Source organism: Colias croceus, chromosome 10 (assembly GCF_905220415.1).
Source record: "Colias croceus chromosome 10, ilColCroc2.1".
Taxonomy (NCBI): Eukaryota; Metazoa; Arthropoda; class Insecta; order Lepidoptera; family Pieridae; genus Colias; species Colias croceus.
In genome coordinates, this window is record NC_059546.1 from 1,022,278 (window position 1) to 1,046,737 (window position 24,460).

The 24,460-nt window shown below is 34.5% G+C and overlaps 1 protein-coding gene across 2 annotated transcripts in view; it reads right to left on the reverse strand.

The window, feature by feature from the left end:
• Positions 1 to 3,038: 3,038 nt before the first annotated feature.
• The window catches only part of LOC123694846 (4-hydroxybenzoate transporter PcaK-like), a 28,414-nt gene continuing 6,992 nt past the window's right edge, over positions 3,039 to 24,460 (reverse strand). Inside the window, exons 2-11 of one of the 2 annotated variants that reach the window (XM_045640441.1) lie at positions 21,097 to 21,258; positions 14,562 to 14,724; positions 13,889 to 14,010; positions 11,614 to 11,852; positions 10,996 to 11,138; positions 10,432 to 10,555; positions 5,569 to 5,710; positions 4,650 to 4,806; positions 3,823 to 3,950; positions 3,039 to 3,256 (exon numbers count right to left, since the gene is read on the reverse strand). In XM_045640441.1, coding sequence (XP_045496397.1) covers positions 3,177 to 3,256; positions 3,823 to 3,950; positions 4,650 to 4,806; positions 5,569 to 5,710; positions 10,432 to 10,555; positions 10,996 to 11,138; positions 11,614 to 11,852; positions 13,889 to 14,010; positions 14,562 to 14,724; positions 21,097 to 21,258 — 1,460 coding nt within the window. In that variant the 3' untranslated portion in view covers positions 3,039 to 3,176. Of the gene's footprint in view, positions 3,257 to 3,822; positions 3,951 to 4,649; positions 4,807 to 5,568; positions 5,711 to 10,431; positions 10,556 to 10,995; positions 11,139 to 11,613; positions 11,853 to 13,888; positions 14,011 to 14,561; positions 14,725 to 20,913; positions 21,045 to 21,096; positions 21,259 to 24,460 lie in introns of those variants that run through there. The other variant, XM_045640442.1, reaches the window with a different exon arrangement.

Genomic DNA, 24,460 nt, shown 5'->3' on the forward strand with positions numbered 1-24,460 from the left:
TGATTCGTTGTAACATAGAAATACTATACTAGTTAAGTATAGGTACCAGACATCTAAAAATATGGCCTACCTATTGAAATTTGGAGTATGTAGGTAAGTAGGTACCTAGGTAATTGCAATAGGTATTTCTGTCGTCTGTAGCCCTATGATAATTTGGTATTTACTAATCATACGTAAAAAGTATATTATTAAAAAAAAAAATAGAAAAATAAGACTCATTTTGCTCTCTCAAAAGTTTTTGTTTCAAATCGATGGCCATAATTTTGCGTGCTAGTAGTGCCATCTATGAAAAATATAAGTTAACCTTCCCCTATATATGCGCACTATTAATGAAATAATAATTATATTCTATTTTTATACCATATATTTTATTAACCAATAAAAAGTGTTGTCAATCGACTCTGATATTTTTTATTAATTTCTTGGTTTTCATAATTGAGTCGATACATATCAAACTCCGGTAAGTCCACTCCCCGCCAAAATTGAGATAACAATGGCGCCAATTTTGAATTGTAAAACTAAACCAGTCTGTACTTTTCAAAGTTAGGTAAGTCAATCGTATCTCTATTAAAATAAGGTTTAAAGTAAATGTTTTTTTTCAAACTCGGGTATGTCCGTCGACAGTGGTTTATCAAACTCAGATAAGTCCATTTCGACCAATCACAGCGCAGTATGGAACTAAAATGGCTGCCATTTCTCTCAATTTTGTTGAAGCTGACACGTGTGACCAATGCTTATAAATCGTTTTAATTGATAAATGATGGAAGAAAACAGTTTTACTATAGAGGTGGTGGTTCTAGACAAAGCAAGGAAAAAAACAATACCAAAAGCTAAAACAGACAAGGCTCAGAAAACAGCTAAAAGATAAATGAAACTATACGCACCGCACACGCACAGTAGTTAATCCCAGCCATGAAGCCCAGGGCCGTACTGAGATTTTTTCAACCGTTTTGATTTATTGACCCCTCTCTTTGCCCAGCAGTGGGATGATAAAGGTTAACAATAATAATAATTTGTATCTTTTAATTTACATATTTTATTTTAATGTCCAATACTTACAACGCGACGAACTATCTACCCATTTCCACCACCTCAGTACGTCCCAAAACTGAGTTCTATCAAATCCCTGTAAGTCCATTAGAGATTTTTCAAATTCCTGTAAGTCCAAGACGATGTTTTTCAAAACCCGGTAAGTTTTGCTGGTACATATCAAACGCCTGTATGTCCAGATTTAAATCTAATTTTGTGACATAATCATCAAGTAATACATTTCTTTTTCTTCGTAAAAATAATTCTAATGTATTATATTATATCCGTCTTAAATTATAAAGGTCCAAACATATTGTTTTTTTAAGTTATTAAAAATACCTCGATTCCCACATTTCTGTTAGAATGGACTTACCGGAGTTTGATATATGTATCGACTCAATTGTGAAAAAATATTTGATATTACTGCCATCTAGGAACACTTGTGTGTAACTTCATTGTAATGTACTTTTAAATCTTTCATTTAGTTTTATATGATTTTACTAGATGGTGCTGTAAAAAATGTACTAAAATTCTAATCTGTAAAATTTTAATATTCTTGTCATTGTGTAATAGTACGGGAGCTAGCAACGTTTAAAAAAAAGTCATTTTAGTATAGTTGGGTTTTTGATATACTGTTTCTCTTGCTATTTCGGTTAGAGTCCGGGCTGTCTGGCTGGCCGCAGTGGTTGCGTTTATTAGTGCGCATCTTATCTGCACAGGAAAATATCCTTAATTTAAAGTCATTTTTTAACGCGTAATTTTTAATCTTTTGCCTTTAGATAGATCCATCAGACATAATTTTTTATTGCAAGACGTTTTTTTCGTTGTAAAATAGGTGCCATACGCAATTTTTATTTCAAAATAACTAAAATGTCATCGAAATAAGTGAAATTACATCAACATGAGTCCGCTTAAAAGGTAAGTAATAACTTTATTATTTATATTATATTATCCTTTTTTAATACTTATATTGAATAATTAGTAAACTAATATTTTTAATAGATGGTTTCATATTTATTACACTTTTGGGTATAAATATGAATTTGATGATATTTGTATTTTCTAGTGTTTGATTTTACGCGAGTATTATACATTTTGAAATTAAAGACTTGGGAAAATAATACAATGAATAAATCGCGTTTAAAATCCGTTAAAAAGTCTTTAATTTCTTGATGATATTTGGTTTTTATCAAGTTTACATTAACGTCCTATTTGAGGTTCGTTGGGAAAAGGAGGCGATATGGTAGATTGTTGCAAAAAAACTGTAAATAGTAAAATGAATATTATATATAGTATAAGTAACACAGTGATTACTTATCCTTCACTGGGACTCATGTTGATGTAATTTCACTTATTTCGATGATATTTTAATTATTTTGAAATAAAAATTGCGTCTGGCACCTATTTAACAACGAAAAAAACGTCTTGCAATAAAAAAAGTATGTCTAATGGATCTATCTAAAGGCAAACGATTAAAAATTACGCGTTAAAAAATGACTTTAAATTAAGGATATTTTCCTGTGCAGATAAGATGCGCACTAATAAACGCAACCACTGCGGCCAGCCAGACAGCCCGGACTGTAACCGAAATAGCAAGAGGAACAGCATATCAAAGAACCAACTATACTAAAATGCTCACTTGTCAACGTTGCTACCTCCTAGAATATAATGTGTTTGTGGCCAAAAGAAGCGGAAATCAATTATTTCAAATATTTTTTTTGAGTATGGTTTTAAAACATTTTTATTTTTAGTGTCCCAAAGGGCGTATTCAGAAAGAAAGCTTGAAACTTATAAGCGCTTATCGGCGCTTGTCATCTTCATATATTTTCCTGCGCGGGTTACCAACGCTGACAAGCGCCGATAGGCGCTTATAAGCGCTTATAAGTTTCAAGCTTTCTTTCTGAATACGCCCAAAGTGATAAGAGCATCCTGTCAGCTGAACAATGAATGCCGATAATAATCGGGTCAGTTATTTCAACGAATTGTGGGTCAGTAAATAAAAACACATATTTTATTAAAAAATATTTTATTCCTTAAATTTCAATTATACATTGTTACATTAGTAAAATTAATTTACTCAGTCTCTCACTTATGAACACGACATATAACAATAATTATCAACATTTAAAATTAAAAACGAATTATTATTAATAAGAAAATCCTTTTTTTTCCAACTCTTCTCGAACTTTCTCTGGCTTTGGCCAAAATATGATTAATATTACTGAACCTGTAAAATGGAAACGAACCTGTTATGGGAAAAGGTTTTTAAAATATCATAGTTAGATATTGGCTTTCATAAAGTCAGAAAAGTACAGTAAAAATATACTAAGTAGGTAAACAAATATTTTAATTTTAAGTACTTAACTAGGTATTACATTTTTTGCTCTTTAAATTGATAAACTGGACGTAGGTAATTGTTTTTAATAGGATTATTTTTTATTCAATCAACATTCAACAGCCAATGACTATTCCCAAAATTATCTGCAATAAAATCCTTGTAATTGAAATATACCAAAATTGTAAAATCCACTCAATAAAAGTATCTAGTAACAAAAAAAAGAGTGTGTGTAATTATGTACACGCGTTAGAAGTTATAGGTACTTCTTTGGCATATGGAAAATACTAGAATATACAACTTGAACATAGTTATCAATTTTCATACCACTTAGAACTAACTTCATGCCGTTAAATTTAGGTGTCGGTGTGCGCGCGCATCGTAAAAATTCACTCTCATCATTTTTCTCCATCGCGCCAAAAGAAGTATAACTTCAAAAACAATTTCTGCTTCCTTACCCGCTGTAAAAGCGCCAAAAACAGTGAAAGCCGCTTCACAATGCCTGTCTAGTGTGGCTCCCAATATATTAGAACCCACGGCCGCGCCAGTCCTACCCACCATGTACATCACGCACATTGCCATTGCTCTGGAAAGTAAGTAAGTGAGTGAGTGAGTGAGTGACTGCAGGGTCGGCACGATTAAATCATTTTGATTAAAATCATCCGGCTTTTTCATAAAAAACCAATGATTAAAACAAAAAGGTTTCATTTTACTTTCTTTCAAAGAAATCAACATAAAACAGATTAAGATATCTTAATTAAACTTTTCATAATGCATTCTCATTCTCGCAACTAGACCTTGAATTTCATTCTTGCATTTGTTACATATAGCCCGACATCCAGTTTTGTTGCTAATGTTTTTTTTCTGTGAAATGTTCCCAAATACTATCTGTTTGGGCGAGGCATTTTGATTAAATTACTTACAACAAATTGGTCACGCACGTATGCATTGTAGCAAGAAGTAAACAAAACTGAACCAATAAATGATTGTTGGAATGAAAGTTGCTGCGCGGGGATTCCCCTTTTGTTTGACATTACGCGTTAGACTAAAGGGAAATCCCCGTACTGTCTCATTAGGCACGCAGCGTGTTCCGTTTCGCTCAAAAATATACTAAAATAATAAAATGAAAAAATGAAAAAAAGTAATGATTAATTAGGATTTTTTCAATACATCGTGCTTTATTCGTATTTTTCACAAAATCATGATTTTTCCAACCCTGCGAGTGAGTGAGTGAGTGAGTGAGTGAGTGAGTGAGTGAGTGAGTAAGTCAGTCAGTCAGTCTCACCTGAGCGCAGTGGGGAACACATCGACGGCGATAGCGGCGAGTATGGACGCGGCACATCCCGCACAGAGCGCGAGCACGAGCAGCGCGGTTGCCGCACCGCCCTGCGGCACGAGCGCCGCGCACACTGTTGCCACACCGCACACGAACATTATGCTGCCTGTAATGTGGTAAGTATGAATCGTGTATACTTTGTACTGCCTGTTGTACCTTGGTTGTACCTGTGTTACACAGTATAGCACAATTCCTACAAATACTTTTGTTTTATGATAAGTTCACAGTATAGCACATATCACAATGCCTAAAAATATTACCTATACTTTTATGTTGTTGTTTACAGGTACGTCCAGACGAGTGGCAAACAGCCTGGCAAGTAGCTCGGCAAGCAGCCCATGCGCTTACGGTACAAACAAAGAAACACGGGCACATACACAAACTTTGAACGCAAGCGTTTGAAACCACCACTAACAATTGCCCATGTACATACTGTAATATTGTAGTTTATACTCTATAATATTTTTATCCTTTTAGACTAGCAAACCGGGCGAACTCCGTTTCGCCACCAGAGACACCTTTTCTTTGCTATAAACCTCACGGAGCCCGAGACCTTTCCAACGAATGCAAAACCGTGGAAATCGGTTGGTGCGTTCTGGAGTTATAGCGTCAGGAAGGAAAACCCGACTTATTTTTATATAGTACATTAGGTACCTACAATCGCTGTTTAAGTAGTGTACAGTGTACATGTGACACATTACACAAATATAAACAGTGAAAAAAAAAACATCACCTTCGTCTGACTAAAAATGATATTGAATATTTTTTTTTAATATACTTATTTTACTTACTACATTACTATGTACTACTATATAACTAGTATATTAACTACTTTTATCTTATCCTAAAATAAATAAAAGTCACTCACAATAAAACGTCTTCCTGCCAACTTTTGTGATGAAGAGGCCGATAGCGAGGTACGTGACAGCGAACACGGCGCCCATCCCCATAGAGATGGTGAACACGCCGATGGACACGTGACTCTCACACGCCCCGTGGCTCACGGATAGCTGGTGAGCCGTTTTTGGTAAATTAGTTGTATTCATGAATAAATGATACCACTTAATTTGCACAATACAATAAACAATACGATGGGATACAAACACTTTATACAAATAGTTGTATTTTTTGTCAAAATAAAGAGTATAATATTGTAAGGAAAATTTATTATTTTTTTAAAACTTGTAAGTGAGGAAATGAGACGTAAATTATAAGTATGTATTTAGATTTTAAGGACGAGATACGTGACAGGGAACACGTCGCCCATCCCTATGAAGATAGTGAACACACGCCAATAAAAGCCAAGTAAAAAATAACACCAAAATCTTTATCAACAAGTCACAAGTCATTAGTCTTTGTGCCGTCAGCACATTACAGCTTACTTATTAGGTCATGCATCATATAACATTAATATGTATTGTGTCACTAATTGTACTTCAGTCTTAAATTGGCTCAAATATAAAGAGGTTGTCAATCCGGTGTTTAATTTCCGCTATCCTAAATATATAAAGCCGCTACAATTTGGTGACCCCGACAACAACACCTGACAAACAACAACGCCTGACAACACGACAACCTGACAACGTATTTCGTGACCCCGGACTTTACACGAAGCCATAAGAATATACCTACAAAATGACAACTGAAAATAGAGCTCCGTCAGCAAGCACAGCATCCGAGAGAACAGCTACATCATCAGAATTTTGGTGCGAACAAGCCCATATTCGCAAACTACAAGAGCAAGTAGCTCAGTTATCAAGACAAATAATTGAATTGCAGAATATGGAAACAACTCGTCACAGAAAACGAAATAATAATATTCATAATCGCTATCGCCCTATATCCCGTGGACGTAACATGATACGGCGTGAGCCGCGGAGCGCCGACAGTCTTTGTTATTACCACGCGCGATTTTATTATAGAGCTAACAAATGTATAGAGCCGTGTGCTTGGAATAAAAAAACTAAACAGCAGGAAAACTAGAAAGAGTGCAATCGCAGGCGGAGATTTGCACTATTAAGCCATCGCACCGCCTTAACATTACCGATAGAACATCGGGACTACAATTTTTAATTGATACGGGAGCGAATATATCAGTGATACCTGTGACTAAAACTCTGCATAAGCGACCAAAGTGCGATAATTACGAGTTATACGCTGCTAACGGAAGCGTTATAAAGACTTATGGTGTAAAGACACTTACATTAGATTTAAAATTACGTAGACCTTACCGGTGGACTTTTATTATAGCTGAAGTGAAACAAGCAATATTAGGTGCTGATTTTTTAGGACATTACAAACTTTTAGTGGACATTCATCGTCAAAAATTAATTGATACAGTTACAAACTTATGTGTAATCGGTTCAGTAACTTTGAGTAAACATATACCAGTGAACACAATCGACTTTAATCATAAATATAGTGATCTGTTATCGCAATTTCCGAACATAACTAAGCCAATGCGTTTCATAGAGACTCCACGACATTCTATAGTCCATCACATCGAAACAAGCGGCCCACCCGTTTTTTCGCGACCGCGACCTCTACCGCCTGACAAATACAATAAAGTTCGCGCAGAATTTCAGCGAATGCAAGAGATGGGGATTTGTCAACCTTCAAAAAGTTGCTGGGCCAGTCCTTTACATGTGGTAATGAAAAAGAACGGAGATATTAGACCCTGTGGAGATTATCGACGCTTAAATGCTATAACTAAGCCGGACCGATATCCCATACCGCGTATACAAGACTGTACATACCTATTGGCAGGAAAAACTATATTTTCAAGGCTAGATTTGCAACGTGCCTATCATAATATTGGTGTCGCCGAATCAGATATTGAGAAAACAGCTATAACTACACCCTTTGGTTTATATGAATTCAAAAGAATGACTTTTGGTCTGAAAAATGCAGCGCAGACATTCCAACGATTTTTAAACAACGTTGTGTTCCGTGACCTTCACTTTCCAACTAATTCCGAAAATAGTAATGGCGAGAAAAGCGAGGAAAACGTTCCATTTTTATTTTCCTACATCGATGACGTCATCATTGCATCATCAGGACACCAGAGCCATACGAAACACTTACGAATGGTTTTCGAACGTTTGAATGAATTTGGAATCACTATCAACTTATCAAAATGTGAATTTGGCAAAACTGAATTAAGTTTTTTGGGATTTAACATTTCACAACAAGGATTAAAACCATTGGAAGATAAGGTCAAGGTCATAAAAGAATACCCAAAACCACAGACAGTCGAAGAATTAAGACGATTTCTAGGAATGCTAAATTTCTATAGACGTCATTTACCTCATGCTGCAGAAATACAATCAAAACTTAATCAGTATATACATAACTCCGGCAAGAAAGATAAAACTCCGATACTATGGACTGATGAAGCATCAATAGCCTTCGAGCAATGTAAACAAAACCTTCAAAGTGCCGTTACATTGTCATTTCCCGCAGCAAACGCTTCTATTGCTATCATGACCGATTGTTCTAGCACATGTGCCGGTGCAGTACTTCAACAGAGAGAAGGAAACTCATGGAAGCCTCTCGGATTTTTTTCACAAAAATTAAGCGAAGCGCAACAACGCTATAGTACATTCGATCGAGAGTTGCTAGCTATATACATGGCTATAAAACATTTTAGATATATGGTCGAAGGCAGACCATTAACCGTGTATACTGATCACAAGCCTTTAATTCATACATTCAAAAACAATACAATCAGCAAAAATGATACGCCGCGAAGATTACGTCATCTCGATTTCATACTGCAATTTTGTACATCGATCGAGCATATAAGCGGATCAGAAAATGTAGTGGCTGACGCTTTATCAAGGATAGCTACAATAGATATGCCATCGCCCATCGATTATGAAAAACTAGCTAAAGCACAAGAAAATGACGAGGAACTCAAATTATTACTAAAATCAAAAAATCTAAACTTTAAAAAGATAATTTTACCACCTAGTAACATGCCAGTGTATTGTGATGTAACTATGCAGAACGCAAGACCATATTTGCCCGAAGAATTTCGTATATCGGCTTACAACGCCATACATGGAATTAGTCATCCTAGCATACGTACGACACGAAGACTCTTGCGAGACAGATTTATATGGACATCTATAAACAAAGATGTAACCAATTGGACACGTGCATGTATAGAGTGTCAACGTTCCAAAGTACATAGGCATACTATTTCACCTACTGGAACTTTTACGAAAAGCGACCGATTTGAGCATTTACATATCGATATCGTCGGTCCTTTACAATATTGCAATGGTTATCGATACATTCTAACCATGATAGACAGAAGTACTTCATGGCCAGAAGCTTTTCCCATAAAAGATATTACAGCAGAGACTGTAGCTGAAATTGTCTATACAGGATGGATTTGTCGGTTTGGATGTCCTATACGGATAACTACCGATCAAGGACGACAATTCGAGTCAAGCTTATTTACAAATTTATCAAAGCGAATGGGTATTAAAAAGATAAGGACTTGTGCATATCACCCGCAAGCGAACGGTGCTATAGAAAGATGGCACAGAGTATTAAAAACAGCTCTTATGTGTAGAGGTAATACAGTCGACTGGGTTGGACAATTACCATCTGTTTTGTTTGGACTAAGGGCGAGTCTACGAGACGACACTCAGACAAGTGCCGCCGAAATGGTTTATGGTGAAGCAATAAGATTACCCGGAGATTTTTTCCAGCTGCAAAAGCCTAATATTTCCGAGACTGAAACATTCCTTAGCCAACTGCGTGAGAAAATACACAACATATCGTCAGTTCCTAAAAGAGAGTCCAGTAAACGCAATATATTTGTTCACCCAGAATTGCAAAAATGCAAACATGTATTTGTACGTTGTGACAAAATGGTTAAATCGCTGACACCTCCATATCAAGGACCTTACAAAGTTTTGGAAAGAAATGATAAATATTTCAAAATATTACAGGCAGACAAAGAGAACATAATTAGTATTGATCGACTTAAACCAGCCTTTATAATAAACATTGATGACAATAATTATAGTCCGAATACGGTAGCGCAAGCGCCTAATGTAAACAACTTGCCGACTGTAACACGATCAGGTCGCATTGTTAAACCTGTCGTAAGATTTAAATTGTAATTAGAAGTACATGTTTATTTTATTTTTTATATCAATGCATTATGTTTATATTAACTTTTCAATTTTATTTTTACATTTATTTCTATTGTTTTATTTACATTTTTAACTGTATAATGTTGTTTTTTGCTATACACTTTTATATACACATTTTATTATATATACCTTTTGCGATTTTTTTAGACAATTTTGTGATTATAAATTTAAAGTTCATGCTTATTGATGTATAAAGATAATTTTTTATGTTTGTGATGATTCTTATATTATTCAAGTAATGTTAAAAAAATTTTTTTCAATGTATAATTTTTTTCCAAATTTAGGGGAAAGCTATGTGCCGTCAGCACATTACAGCTTACTTATTAGGTCATGCATCATATAACATTAATATGTATTGTGTCACTAATTGTACTTCAGTCTTAAATTGGCTCAAATATAAAGAGGTTGTCAATCCGGTGTTTAATTTCCGCTATCCTAAATATATAAAGCCGCTACAGTCTTCATTCATAATATTATATCGAAATGATTTTATGTTATTGTACTGAAAAAAAAATAAGCAAATTATGTAATGGTTTTTATTGATTTTTCCTACAACTTACCGAAGCATTCCTAGCCGCTTGAAACTTGTTGTGAATAATTTCACAAATTGTTAAACTCTTCTCACTTGTGTTACTGAGCATACTGTTCAGTATATCTGGTACCCACACGTATAATCCACTTGACCTGAAAATACAAGAAAAAGAAAATTTTATTACAAAAAAAAAAGAATAATTTGATCGTTAAGAAAAATCTTTTTTTTAGATGTCATTAACATATTGGTCTCTCTTTCATAAGCTCTCTTTTTTATTTTTTGCACACAACAATTTGAATTTCAAAAGACAATATCCTGCGGAGGAATAAGTGATATTTATCAGTTACTAGGTTTCCGCCCGCGGCTTCACCCGCGCTGTCAAAGAAAAACCCGCATAGTTCCCGTTCCCGTGGGATTTCCGGGAATGCGTCATTTTCCCGAGATAAAGAGTAGCTGTCCTTTCTCGGGTATCAAAATATCTGCATACCAATTTTCATGAAAATTGGTTCAGTAGTTTAGGCGTGATTGTGTGACAGACAGACAGACAGAGTTACTTTCGCATTTATAATATTAGTATGGATAATATACTCACAACATAAATACTGCAAACATAGATATATGAGAAATGATAACACATCGTAGCAACGGCGGGCGGAACATCAGAGATATATTTTTAATAGCGCCCACAAAACCTCCAGATCTTGATTCCATGCTGCTTGTTACGATTTTCTCTACCTAAAATAAGATTATTTTTAAATAAAAATAATTTAAGTAGTAGTAACTTATTATAAGTAGAAACAAGGCGCAAGATCCTTTATGTTTGGAAGGATTGTATGAATTTATTATGAACAGAAAATAATTTTTCAGTGATCTTTTTTAATCATAATAAGTATTATTATTATGAAAGTTTTCCAATATGTTTTAAAATCTTTTATCTAATATTTACATATTTCGTGGTAAAAAAGCGTGCTCTTCGTGTCATCGCGTGCCAGCCCCAATTTACCAACCCCTATTTAATGTTTTTGATAAGATCTACGAACATTCCCAAGTCAAAGTCTATTTCTTTTATTTTTAATTTCATCAAAATTGATTTAGTTTTAATGCATGTCAACTTTGCTAGCACTACAGTACTTATAATTACTTCTAATCCCAGAAAATTAACCATCAATTGTGAACAAATAAGAAAAAAATAATGATCAAAATCACTTACCGGAAAATTTCCCGCCTCCGCGTTTTGATTAAACGCGAACATTTGAGCCAGTACAGGCAACGCAAACTCAGGGCCCTTAGCCGCTAGCAAATACCTAGGGCTCTCTGGTAATAAGAACAAAAGGACAGCAGCTAAGAGCCCTGGAGCACACCAAGACCAAATAAACGCTCGCCAGGGGACGATGGGGAAGCCCAGGAGAGAGAACGACCATTGGCCAGGGATTATTACCCAGGCCAGACCTGATGGGAAATAAAGAAATAATCTTACTACTTAAAACGCAGAAGTGACTGATTGTCTGATAGATCAGCACAGCATAAACTACTGGACCGATCGGGATGAAATTTTCAGCAGATAGCAGATATATATCAGCTAGGAAAGGATTTTGATAAATGGTATGATAAAGCAAGGGATGAAATTTGCGATCACTGCGGGCAACAATAATGCATAACATGCATAAAAGTCATCATCGCAGTTTGCAATAAATTTTTCTGATATTTGAAACAGACCGTTTTCTATATAACGTAAATAGAGTGTAATCTATACTTATATAATACCAGAGGTCCGCCCCGGCCTCGCCCGTGGTACATATTTCGCAATAAAAGGTAGCCTTTGTCCTTTCTTGGGTATCAAAATAACTCCATACCAAATTTCATGCAAATTGGTTCAGTAGTTTAGGCGTGATTGAGTAACAGACAGACAGACAGAGTTACTTTCGCATTTATAATATTAGTATGGATTATAAAGCTGAAAAGTTTGTTTGATTGTTTCTTTGAACGCGCTAATCTCAGGAACTACTGGAATGATTTGAGAAATTCTTTCGTTGTAAGATAGCCCATTTATCAATAAAGGCTATATATCATCACGCTAAAACCAGCAGGAGCGGAGGGTAAAACCGCACGGCACAGCTAGTGTAAAATCAAACTTAACTTGTCTGCCTTTAAGTCACATTCTTTGTAAAAAAATATGGGATGTGTCTTCAAAGGGAAATCACAAAATATCTCCATAGTAACAAATTATAAAATGAGCCCAGGGATCCCAGATTAATAGGTCACTGTTATCAAAATAATGCACTTTGATACATAACTACATATTACTATCAATTGCACGTGCTGATAATATCATTTGTTGAATGTTATTATTTGTTGGTGATAAGAAAATTTGAAACGCATTTAGTGACATTGAACCTTGTGACATGTTGGAATAAGTTTAGAAGTTGCGGGTAGCTAAAGATTTATGGTGTCCGAGTGTTCAGTTAAAGTTTAAAGAGATTTAGACTAGTTTGGTCAAGGACATTAGCGGACATAACCACGTGCAAAATACCATCATTATCTTTATCATCTCATTTAGTAAATACAAAATCAAAATGTCTAATGTCGACTATGTTTGATCCTGTGTCTCCAACTACTTTCATTTTAAAAATCGAACTGACATAAAGTTACACAGCACTGATTTCATCAAATTTGTACAATTTTCTTCAACAATCAGCCCGTGAAGATACAAGAGATGAGAACCTTTTGCGAGTGGATTACTTCGCGAGTAAAGCCGTGGGACACAACCAGTAAAAGTATAATTATTAATTATAGTTAATTTGTTACTTTAAATATAAACCAATAAATTTAAGATAATTCTATTGACCCATTGCCTTAATAATAATTAGTTCTAGGTACCTTATCGATTTAGGTTATATACATTTAGTAACCATTGACATTGTGATAAAGTCACACGTTTCCAACAATGTTAGGACGAACTCACGTGATAGCTTATCTAGCATTAACCTATATTTTATAATTATATAAAATACAATTACAAAATAGCCTGGCTTGTAAACAGCATAAAAGTTTTGCGGGTAGTTAACTCTGTTTTCATATACATATCCCGTTAAACTCATTAAAAGTTCATCCGTTTAGCACATCAGGCAGAAAAAAACATGTCAAGAAAATGGTAGGTCTATTTTTGTTTTATTAAATTTAAACTTTCTATGAATAATACTAAATAAAAACCAATAAAAACTGTCATTTTAACTTTTTACTAAAGAAAAACATTTTATGTATAGGTAATTATTATATCGGTTCTTTTTATCTATTACTAGCTGCTCCGCGCGGTTTCACCCCCGTGGCTCCAGTACTGTTGGTCGTAGCGTGATGTTATATAACCACCTTCCTCGATAAATGGGCTATCTAACACCGAAAGATCAGTAGTTCCCGAGATTAGAGCGTTCAAACAAACAAACTCTTCAGCTTTATAATATTAGTATAGATGGATATTTCTCACTAACCTGGTAGAATAATAAAGGAAAATGATATAAAAGCAGACCCCCAAGCGATGGCGGACGCTCTTCTAGTTCCCGTGTGCATCTCGCCGAGATAAGCGTATACTGTTGCGCTGGAAGCTGATACTCTGTAACAAATGAGAAGGCCTTAATAGAAACTGTTCCTGAAAATAAACTTTTAATTTTATTTAACTGTTGAACAATACGTTTGTATAGACACAATTTGGTTGGCTATTTATTTAACACTAGCTTTCCACCCGCGGCATCGCCCGCGCAGTCAAAGAAAAACCCGCAAGTTCCCGTTCCCGTGGGATTTCTTGGATAAAATATAGCCTATATTACTCGTGGATAATGTAGCTTTCGAATGGTGAAAGAATTTTTAAATCGGTTCAGTAGTTTATGAGCCTATTCATTACAATCAAACAAAGTATTCCTCTTTATAATTTTAGTGTAGAAGTGTAGATTTACGCATTGAATATATTGTATTCATTTCATAATATTTAACCGTAGTGAAAAAATAGCATTTTCTTTAAGCTAATTTAACTCGGCTGCAAAATGTACATAAGAAAGGGAATTTAATTTGTACCTAAACTTCACGATGTTTTTTTAAAGATTTCCAAAATTAAAAATTGTTGAGCAAAATCGATAAGTAGCTATTTTAAATAATTACAATACTCACAAACATCCAGTAAGGATCCGCAGCACGAACAGCATCCACACATTGACAGAGAACGAAGAAGCCACAGATAACACAGCAGATGCTATCATGGAGGGCAGCATCACGGCCCTTCGACCGAATCGGTCTCCCAGGTAACCCCATAGAAATGATGTGCTTATTATACCTGTAATAAGGGAAAATAGATTTTTTTGCAATTTTGATAAGTCACTGGATAAGTCATTTTACAAAATAAATATTTTTTTAACGCTGCGGACGCTGCGCTCCAATAAAATTCTTAGGACAATGTCTGCTAAATGCTTTAGCTATAAAAAATAAGTTACAATGAAAAAAAAATGTGTGCGTGTACTAAGTGTACACACGTAAGAAGTGAAACTTCTTTATATGACATTATTTTTCAAAAAATAATTTACTTTATGCAACTTTACAGAAATACGTCGAATCCGCGTGGTAGGGATAAGAAAAAGATGGCGCGTAATGGAAAAATGTCACGCGCAACGAAAAAATGTTACACTAATTTTTTTTCCAACCCCGAGAAGTTTCACTTCAAAAAATGCAAGTGTATATGCATTGTCTTATGAAAAATAAAAGAAAATATGATATACGAACTCTATAATTAGAATTAGCATTTTATCATAGGGACACAATATCAGAAGTGAAATGAGTTTAAATGGAGTCCAGCATATTAAGTAACTTTTATGAGTTAACCTTTGTTAAGTTCCCGTATCGTCATTCATCAATTGAGTTTAACTTAAAAATACATTAAGTGCCGTTATTTAGGGGTGAAAGACCTCTGTGTTTATTTTAAGATCGAATTTAACCCTTCCACTTAAAAACAGGTTAAAACATCACCAAAATATACGACATGATTTACTTCTTTTATTATTATGTAAACATAACTGCTCAAATCTTCACTTATAGTCTCCTTCGATAAATAACTAAAACTGAAATAATTTTCAATTCTGACCCGCAGTTCCCGAGATTAGCGCTTTGAGCCAAACAAACAACAAATTTTCCCCTTTTTAGGTAAGTACTTTACTAGTAGGGTAGCGGTCAGATGCATTATACATCTGTTGCACTGATCGATTTTCTTTAGGGACAAGTAGTTGATCAGCCTTCTGTATCCTACCAGACCGAGACATTTTTTTCTTCGTCTCTACCGGGAATCGAACCCAGGACCCCTTGGTGATACGCTCACGCGCCAACCACTGTATCAAGGAGGCGTTCACATCTACCTAGAAGGTGCCTAATAACCTAGAGGTGGCAGCAGTAGGTATTCCACGTATGACCGAACTAATTTAAATTGAGACAGTATTTGCATGCTTTAGAGCAGCGATGCACAGACCGCGGCCCGCGGGCCGCATGCGGCCCGCCGGTCGAATACTGGTGGCCCGCCGACAGCATAAAATATAATACTCTCGTACATTCGAAAAATATTGAATTATGTTCCAGAATAAAAAAATAAAAAAAATATATGTTCGAAAAGCGGTCGGTAATGTTCGTGCCGAACACAGTTAAATTCGTTTTCTTGAGGAAGCGCGCGCCGCGGCCGGCGAGATTTCTCCAGTCAGTTTTCGACTCTATACGCATGTAATAAAAGTCACGCTAACCGCAGCGACCGATATCGACAGTTCTGTTTTAATTGCGTGAAGTGTTAATTGTCTAGGTGTCATAATTATATATTTCGATTTACATTCAACGTAGTACAAGTGCCATACAAAGAATTGAGTTGAATAGATTTCCCGTCAAGTGCCGTGTATAATTGTGTTGTGAAATCGTAAGTAAAACGCTGTTAATTAATTTATTAATAAGTGTTTCCCTACATATACTTTCTAAATTATTTAGGTAGGTAATTTAAAAAAGTAATTTAAGTAGGAACTGTAATTGTTTTTAGGTGCTGTGTTAATCCTAGCCAGGATTAGAACGCAACATGGATAAGCCAGGGCCTAGTAAAAAACGTAAGGTTAAAGATGAAAATCGGCAGTTTCAAGAAATTTGTTTTTTGTATGGTCGCATAACAAAGTCGTTTGCTTAATTTGCAAGCAGTCTGTTGCGATTCCAAAGGAATATAATGTAAAAAGGCACTATGAAACGCAGCATCCTACTTTTACCAAGTTTACAGGCGAATTGAGAAAGCAAAAAATTTTGACTTTAAAACGGGAGCTCATTGGTCAGCAAGCTATGTTTACAAAACCCATTCAAGATTCAGAAACAGCTACAGAAGTTAGTTATGAAATTTCTCGAATGATAGCAAAGCGAAGTCGCCCCCTCAATGATGGGGATTTTGTAAAAGAATGCCTAGAAATTGCTGCTAAGAAAATGTGTCCAGAAGTAGCAAAAAAGTTTGAGAAAATTCAACTGAATCGTATGACTATCCAAAGACGAATTATGTCTTTGTCAGGTAATATTGTAGAACAATTAAATGAAAAAGCTAAGATCATTGAATTTTTTTCATTAGCACTCGACGAATCCACTGATATTAGTTCCACCGCTCAACTTCTCATATTCATACGAGGTGTTACTCAAGACTTTGAAGTCGTAGAAGAGTTATTAGGAATGTGTTCATTGAAAGGTCAAACCAGAGGAGTTGATATACTCAATGTACTTTTGGATGAGTGTTCTAAATCTGATTTGGACTTATCAAAATTATCGGGAGTTGCGACGGACGGTGCTCCTTCGATGATTGGTGTCAATTCTGGGTTAGTTACTTTGCTGAAACAGCATCTGCAAGAAAAAAACATAAACGCTGAAGATCTCATGCAGTTTCACTGCATTATACACCAAGAAGCCCTCTGCTCTAAAAAAATTGAATTTCGAAATGTCATGAAAGTGGTAGTTTCGACTGTAAATGTCATTAAATCACGAGGACTCAATCACAGGCAATTCAAACAATTCCTTGATGACATCGAAAGCGAATATGGAGATTTACTGTATTATACAGAAGTAAGGTGGCTAAGTCGTGGATTGACACTGGAACGATTTCTAAATTTAATTGAAGAAATTGAAATATTTCTGGCGGAAAAGCAAAGGGATGTACCGGAACTTATAAATCCTGATTGGTTGTGTGATTTGGCTTTTTTAATTGATATAACAAATCATTTGAATGTCTTGAACACACGGCTTCAAGGCAAAAATCAACTGGTATCTCAGCTCTACGCTCATGTATCATCCTTTCAATGCAAGCTGACACTTTTCAGATCGCAATTGAATTCTGGAAATAACATCCATTTTCAGAATTATAAGAAAATGGCTGAAAAATTCAACAAAACTGCGATTAATTCCAGTTATGTAGAAAAGCTGGATATTTTGATTCAATCTTTTCAAGACAGATTTGGAGAGTTTAAAAAATTGAAACCTCTGTTGGACATATTCAGCAATCCTTTCACAATTTCAGTCGAAAATGCGCCAGAGTCAATGCAGTTGGAAATTATCGACATCCAAAACAACCAAGATTTACGAAACAAATTCAATGAAGGAGACTTGCTGAACTTTTACCGCTGTATTGACCAAAATATGTACAAAGAGTTGAGAAGAAACGCTCTGAAATGTGCCAGCTTATTCGGTTCTACCTATACATGTGAACAAACATTTTCAATATTAAATAACAATAAAACTAAAAATCGAAACCGCCTTGCAAATGAAAGTTTGGAAGCAGTTTTACGTGTCGCTACAAGTAAATTTGAGCCAAATATAAAAAAGATTGTAAGAACTATGCAGTGCCACGCTTCAAATTAATAAATTCTTTTTCAATTTTAATATATTATTATCAATTCTTTATTGTCTTTAATTACCTATACTTCCCGTGGCCCGCCATCAGTTCATAATTTGCCCGAGTGGCCCCTAGTCTTAATAAGTCTGTGCATCCCTGCTTTAGAGTAAGCAAAACATGATGAACAATCAAATATTTTGACATCTCTCTGTACCATGTTTTAACTATTAAGCAAATAAATATTTTTAAGCAATTAATAGCTGTTTGTGCAATACTACCGCACCTTGCCTAGTATGCTAAGTTTTTTTTTCATATTATAAAGCTGAAGAGTTTGTTTGTTTGTTTGAACTCGCTAATCTCAGGAACTACTGGTCCGATTTGAAAAATTCTGTCGGTGTTGGATAGCCCCTTTTATCGAGGAAAGCTATAGGCTATATATTATCACGCTAACCAACAGAAGTGGAGCCACGTGTGTGAAACCGCGGAGCGTAGCTAGTTTATTATATTATTTATATGTTGCTAAAGTTTCATAAACAAAATGTTTTGGTCTGTTCATGACTCATGACTCATGACGTTGACTACAGAGCAGACTTGATCTACTTAACATAATATTTACTGTGTGATGCATTATCAGAATGTTTATACAGCGAATATTAACAGTTATGCAAACAAACATAATATTATAATCCGTAACTCTTATCGTAAATCCATCAGCCATGCATCAAAAATCTACCGTCTGTAATACAATCATACAATAAAGAAAGTTGATCCCTTTCTAGGATAATAATCTGTATTACGGGTTATTAAACTTATTAAACTATACTTATTACCTTTCCACTGAGAATAAAAGTTAAAATTTTTCTCTTCTAGATAAAAATAGTGACAAAAAATATAAGTAAGGGCGGTCCGATTCCTTGCCATTTCAGTCCATTTATTAATTAATAAGGAATTGAGTATTTGAATAAAAAAAAATATTTTTTTTATGTACTTTAAAACCTTATTATCTTAACTCAAAAATTTTTTTTTTTCAATTAATTATAAATAAGCAATTAAAAATTGATGAAATTTAAATTAAAATCACGTGACTATAAACGCGCCATGACTGGTCACCAATCACCATAGATGTGACGTCAAAATGTTTTAGTTGTATACGTTTTTCTATCAACTGCAATGTGTGAAAACCAAGTGAAAACTAACATTATGACGTCACACGCGTCCGGGTGACGCTTCGGGAGTTGACGGTGTGTCTGTTCGGTACTGGATTCAAAGACTAATTTTTATTTTGAAATAACTTTTGAATTATTGCAAAAGAAAATTTAAAAAAATAGTTTTGTTATAAAACTAATATATTATAATCTTTCCATTTAGCACAAAAAAAATTTTTTATTCAAATACTCAATTGTTTGTAGTATTACATACATAATATGTGGTCATCGAACGAAAATTATTTATAAGTTCACAGCTAGCTAGCACTTGCGTTATTTCTCGTAATAAAAACATCGACCCCTTTTCGCTCACATTAAGATAAAAAAATAAAAACAATATATCGAAGGAATGGTATTGTTGGTAGGAACTCGTAGGTAATTATTCGGTTTGAATTGCGTCATAAGTATGAAACACAAAACACTTCTAAATTCCTAATTATATTGCTCTTTATAATAGCGTCGTTTTAGCTCCACTAGATTTTATATCGATAGATATTAATCACTAGCTGCTCCGCGCGGTTTCACCCCCGTGGCTCCACTCCTGTTGGTCGTAGAGTGATGATATATAGCCCATAACCTTCCTCGATAAATGAGCTTTCTAACACCGAAAGAATTTTTTAAATCGGACCAGTAGTTCGCGAGATTAGCGCGTTCAAACAAACAAACAAACAAACTCTTCAGCTTTATAATATTAGTATAGATTATACAATTTATGTTATAATAATATTCTTCGTATTCATTTAATTACAATTCTGCTTTAACATAAGTATCATTTTTCACTAAAACTTCTGATAGTTATTAATTTTTTCTTAGGCAATTTAGGACTATATAGGCTTAGTTCTAGCCGATAAAATTTTAAATTTTAAATTGAAATTTCCAATCATAAGAATATCAATTAAAATATTATTTTGTATACAAGTCTTAAATAATTCACATACACCTACAATGAACATCGAATTTAACACAAATCAAATAAAAATATATAATAAAACGTAAAGGTTAAATCAATAAAAATAACAACAGGAAAAATGTAAAGAAAAAAATCACTAAATTGCATAAGAATCTATTAACAATTAACATCCATTATCATTCTAGTTCGTTGAAAGTATTATTCTAAGCGTTATCTTAAATTTATTACAAAATTTAATCACTTACCTACATTTTTATATGTATCAACTAACAGGATGCACTCATAAAAAACAGAAAAAAAGCATGCATTTTTTTAAGGTTGCTTTGCATTAACTTCATAATTAAAGGTACTGGAGTTTAGTATCACTTATGAAACATACAAGCTAACGTTAGAACTCCTGTTTCATCAACGGTTATATTTTGTTGGGCCAACGCTGCCCATTGTGAAGAGGGCCCATTAATCGGATCTCATACCACAGTCTAACAATATAGGAAATATTGTTTTATTGCTCTCATACGTCGAGATACTAACCAATAAACGCGGCCGCGTTCACCAGGCCCTTGTGTTCGCTGGTGAGCTCCAGCTCGCACTCCGCGGCCGTGATGACGTAGCTCATGCCGACGGATTCCATAGACAAGTTTAGCATGATCAGGCAATTAATGTCACAGCACTGGTTGCAATGCTAGCACACTACACAGAACACGTGATACTCACCAATAAACGCGGCCGCGTTCACCAGGCCCTTGTGTTCGCTTGTGAGCTCCAGCTCGCACTCCGCGGCCGTGATGACGTAGCTCATGCCGACGGATTCCATGGACACGTTCAGCATGATCAGGCCGCATGTCAGCAGTACTAAGTGGTTGAACTTGCCGTGGCCTGGAAGGAGTTAAAGTTTGGTAATTTATTTTGTATTGAGATTCTTTAAATTTCATGTATGCTATCTATATAATATGAAAATTGTTACTATCTAGTAAAAATAAAACGTGTATTATAACGTGGATTCTTTGTTAACATAAAATTTTTTTAGTATAGACCCAGATAGGTCATTGACGTAATGTTTAACTGAAACTAGTTTATTAAAAATAGTTTAAACGAACTGGGATGAACTCTACTATAATTAATTAGACATTTAAGTGGTGGGTAGCCGCAAGAAGCAGAGTAATTAGTTGTATAAACGCCCTTATAGCATAGGGTTAGAGAAAAATCAAGACACATGAATACGATGATAATACGATGTATGATATTCTCACCCTTCAGTGCAAGGTTATTGAACCCGTCTTGTATTGATCAAACAATCATACTTATAACAAAAGGGTCGTTAAATTATGAAATACATTATAGGTAGGTAGTTATTAGTCTGCCGCTATTGCGCCGTTTTTTGTGAAGGTTATCGACATGCATTTTTGCAGTATTATATTATTTGTATTATTTATCAATGAAAGTACAGCTAGAGCTGGTATTTTATGGATGAGCAATTTTATAAAACTGAAGAGTTTGTTTATTTGTTTGTACGCACTAATATGAGGTACAACTGAATTCAAAAATTCTTTCACCATTTGTGCGTGATTTCTTTATGCTATAAATGTGTAAAAAATCGATAAGTTATGCTAATTTATTTTGTATATACAGAATACTTACACGTGTTAAGCAAAAAAATAATCGCCTATGACCTTAATCTATACATATAATAAATCTGTAGCAGGGTCAATTCTGTACATTGAAAATATTCAAAAAATAAATAGCAGGGGGTGTTACTGTATCGATACCAAACCCAAATATGTGATTAAAAAAATTTTCAATCAAATCATCACGTGAAAACTAACAGTTCGATTTCGATGAAACGTGGTATAATTATACCTTATTATCCTGGGCGTAAAATAGGATACTTTTTATCCTGGAAAAATACGTAGAAAAAAAAAATATTAATTTTTCAATTTTATCCATAGACGTTGTTCTGTAGAACCGCGAACACACGGTATATTAATTTAGTGAGAAACGTCTTCCCAGTTCAAAATGGAGAAATAAACCATCGCGAAGACCGACATCCGCGCGGACGGAGTCGTGGGCGGAAGCTAGTGTAATAATAAAACATAACAATTTGACATTGTACCCTGAAAATAATCATACATCTGTATTTTATATTAACCTAAATTCTAAACAAAAGATAATGATAATATTAGTTACACGACCCATAACAGTTGTTTAGTTTATTAGGATCTGAGCAGATTTTTTCAAATGTAAGAATTTAATCCATTGTTTTCTGTACACACAAAAACTGTAATATGCACCTTAAAGATTCTAAAGCGACTTCTTATAAATAAAATAATAAAAAAATCAAAGTTTTGAACCCTTATCCGAAAAAGGTCAGTTTTAAAAATCCTTCAGCAAACAGAAAATTAAACCAAAACGAGTAGTGTTTCCAAAGATTGCATTATACCTATTTTAATTCAACTCTGCATCAAATCGTATGCAAATTGAAAAGGGTCAATTATAAACATTTGTGTAACCCGTTTGTGTTATATTTAGAGGACTTGATAAAGAGTATATAAGTGACTTTTTTCTTCTAACAATCCTGACAGGATACACATTTTATCATAAAACAACGGACTATAAGTACAATATTATGTACCTAGGTATATGTATATACCTCACCAGCTGCTCCGCGCGGTTGCACCCCCGTGGCTCCACTCCTGTTGGTCGTAGCGTGATGGCGTGATATATATATATATATATATATATATATACAGGGTGTAATCGTTAAGTGTGCACAAGCGATTATTCCGTAACTATTGCAGATACCAAAAAACTTTGAACTGATATCGAAAGTACTTAACCTAATGAGTAAAATGGCCATAATAAATTTTTAAAAATAAAACGAGAAATATCCAAAAATGTTACATTAAACGCTCCCATACATTTAATTTCCCATACATTTTGTATTCATAGCAGATTTTCGAAGTTATGTCCTCATTGTGCAATACAATGAGGTGCTCTATTTACAGTTTCTAAATGAACTTCCCTTCAAATTTGCGAAGTAATTAAAGCGTAAAACAAAAAAAAGAAAGAAAAAGCTAAAATATTTCATATTAAATGTTCTAGGTTGATCCAAAAGTAATGATAATTGGGTATTTCCTGTGCACATAAAAATATAAAATAAATGTTTTTTGCTTGCTCATGTATTCACTAAGTAATCACAAAAAAATTATATCAACAGGCCACGTTTCCAATTATTTACATTAATTTGAATGTGAACAGTGCGTGCCAGAATGTTTCCCGACGAAAAGAAGAAACAACGATTCGACATGTAGAGGGTAAATTTCTAAATTTTTAATGATATCAGGATAATTTTTTGTCACGTTTTGTGATCATGGACGTTACCCGAGTTCACCATTTTTATGGTGAAACCAAAAAACAATCAATGTCCTGGATGCGAGCTTCCAAAGTGACGATGAAGAAATTCAAAGTGAAAATCAGTAGGTTAGATTAAAGCGGTAGTTTTTTGGGACGCTGAAGGAATAATTATGGTGGAATATTTTAAAAAGGTAGCCACTTTATTGGGCTCTTACTAAACAGACCAAATTAAAAAATTGCGGTAGGTTAGTAAGGAAAAGAGACATGGCAAACTGCGGACCTGAACGCTGTTTCACCAAGACAACGCACCAGATCACAAAGCGTCAATTGCGATGGCTGCCATTCAAAAATCGGCATTCCAAATGCTTGAACACCTATCCTATTTTTTTGATCTAGCTCTTATTTACTTTTATCTCTTTCCTCGGCACAAGAAACACTTTCTTAGCAATAAATTATTTTAAGACAACAGCGAAGTGATGGCCGCGTGGAGGGGTTTTTGTGGATGAAGACGTCAAAGTTTTTTTTATTAAGTTTAGGAAAAAAATATTGAAGTATATTTTCTAGTTAGAAGACTATCTAGAGAACTACATAATTATTATAACTGTAATGACCTTGTTTAATATTGATTATCATTACTTTTGGATCAACCCGTGTACATGGGATATTCGTATCTCATACTAAATGTATGGGAGGGTTTCAAGTTAATTTTTTAGATATTTCTCGTTTT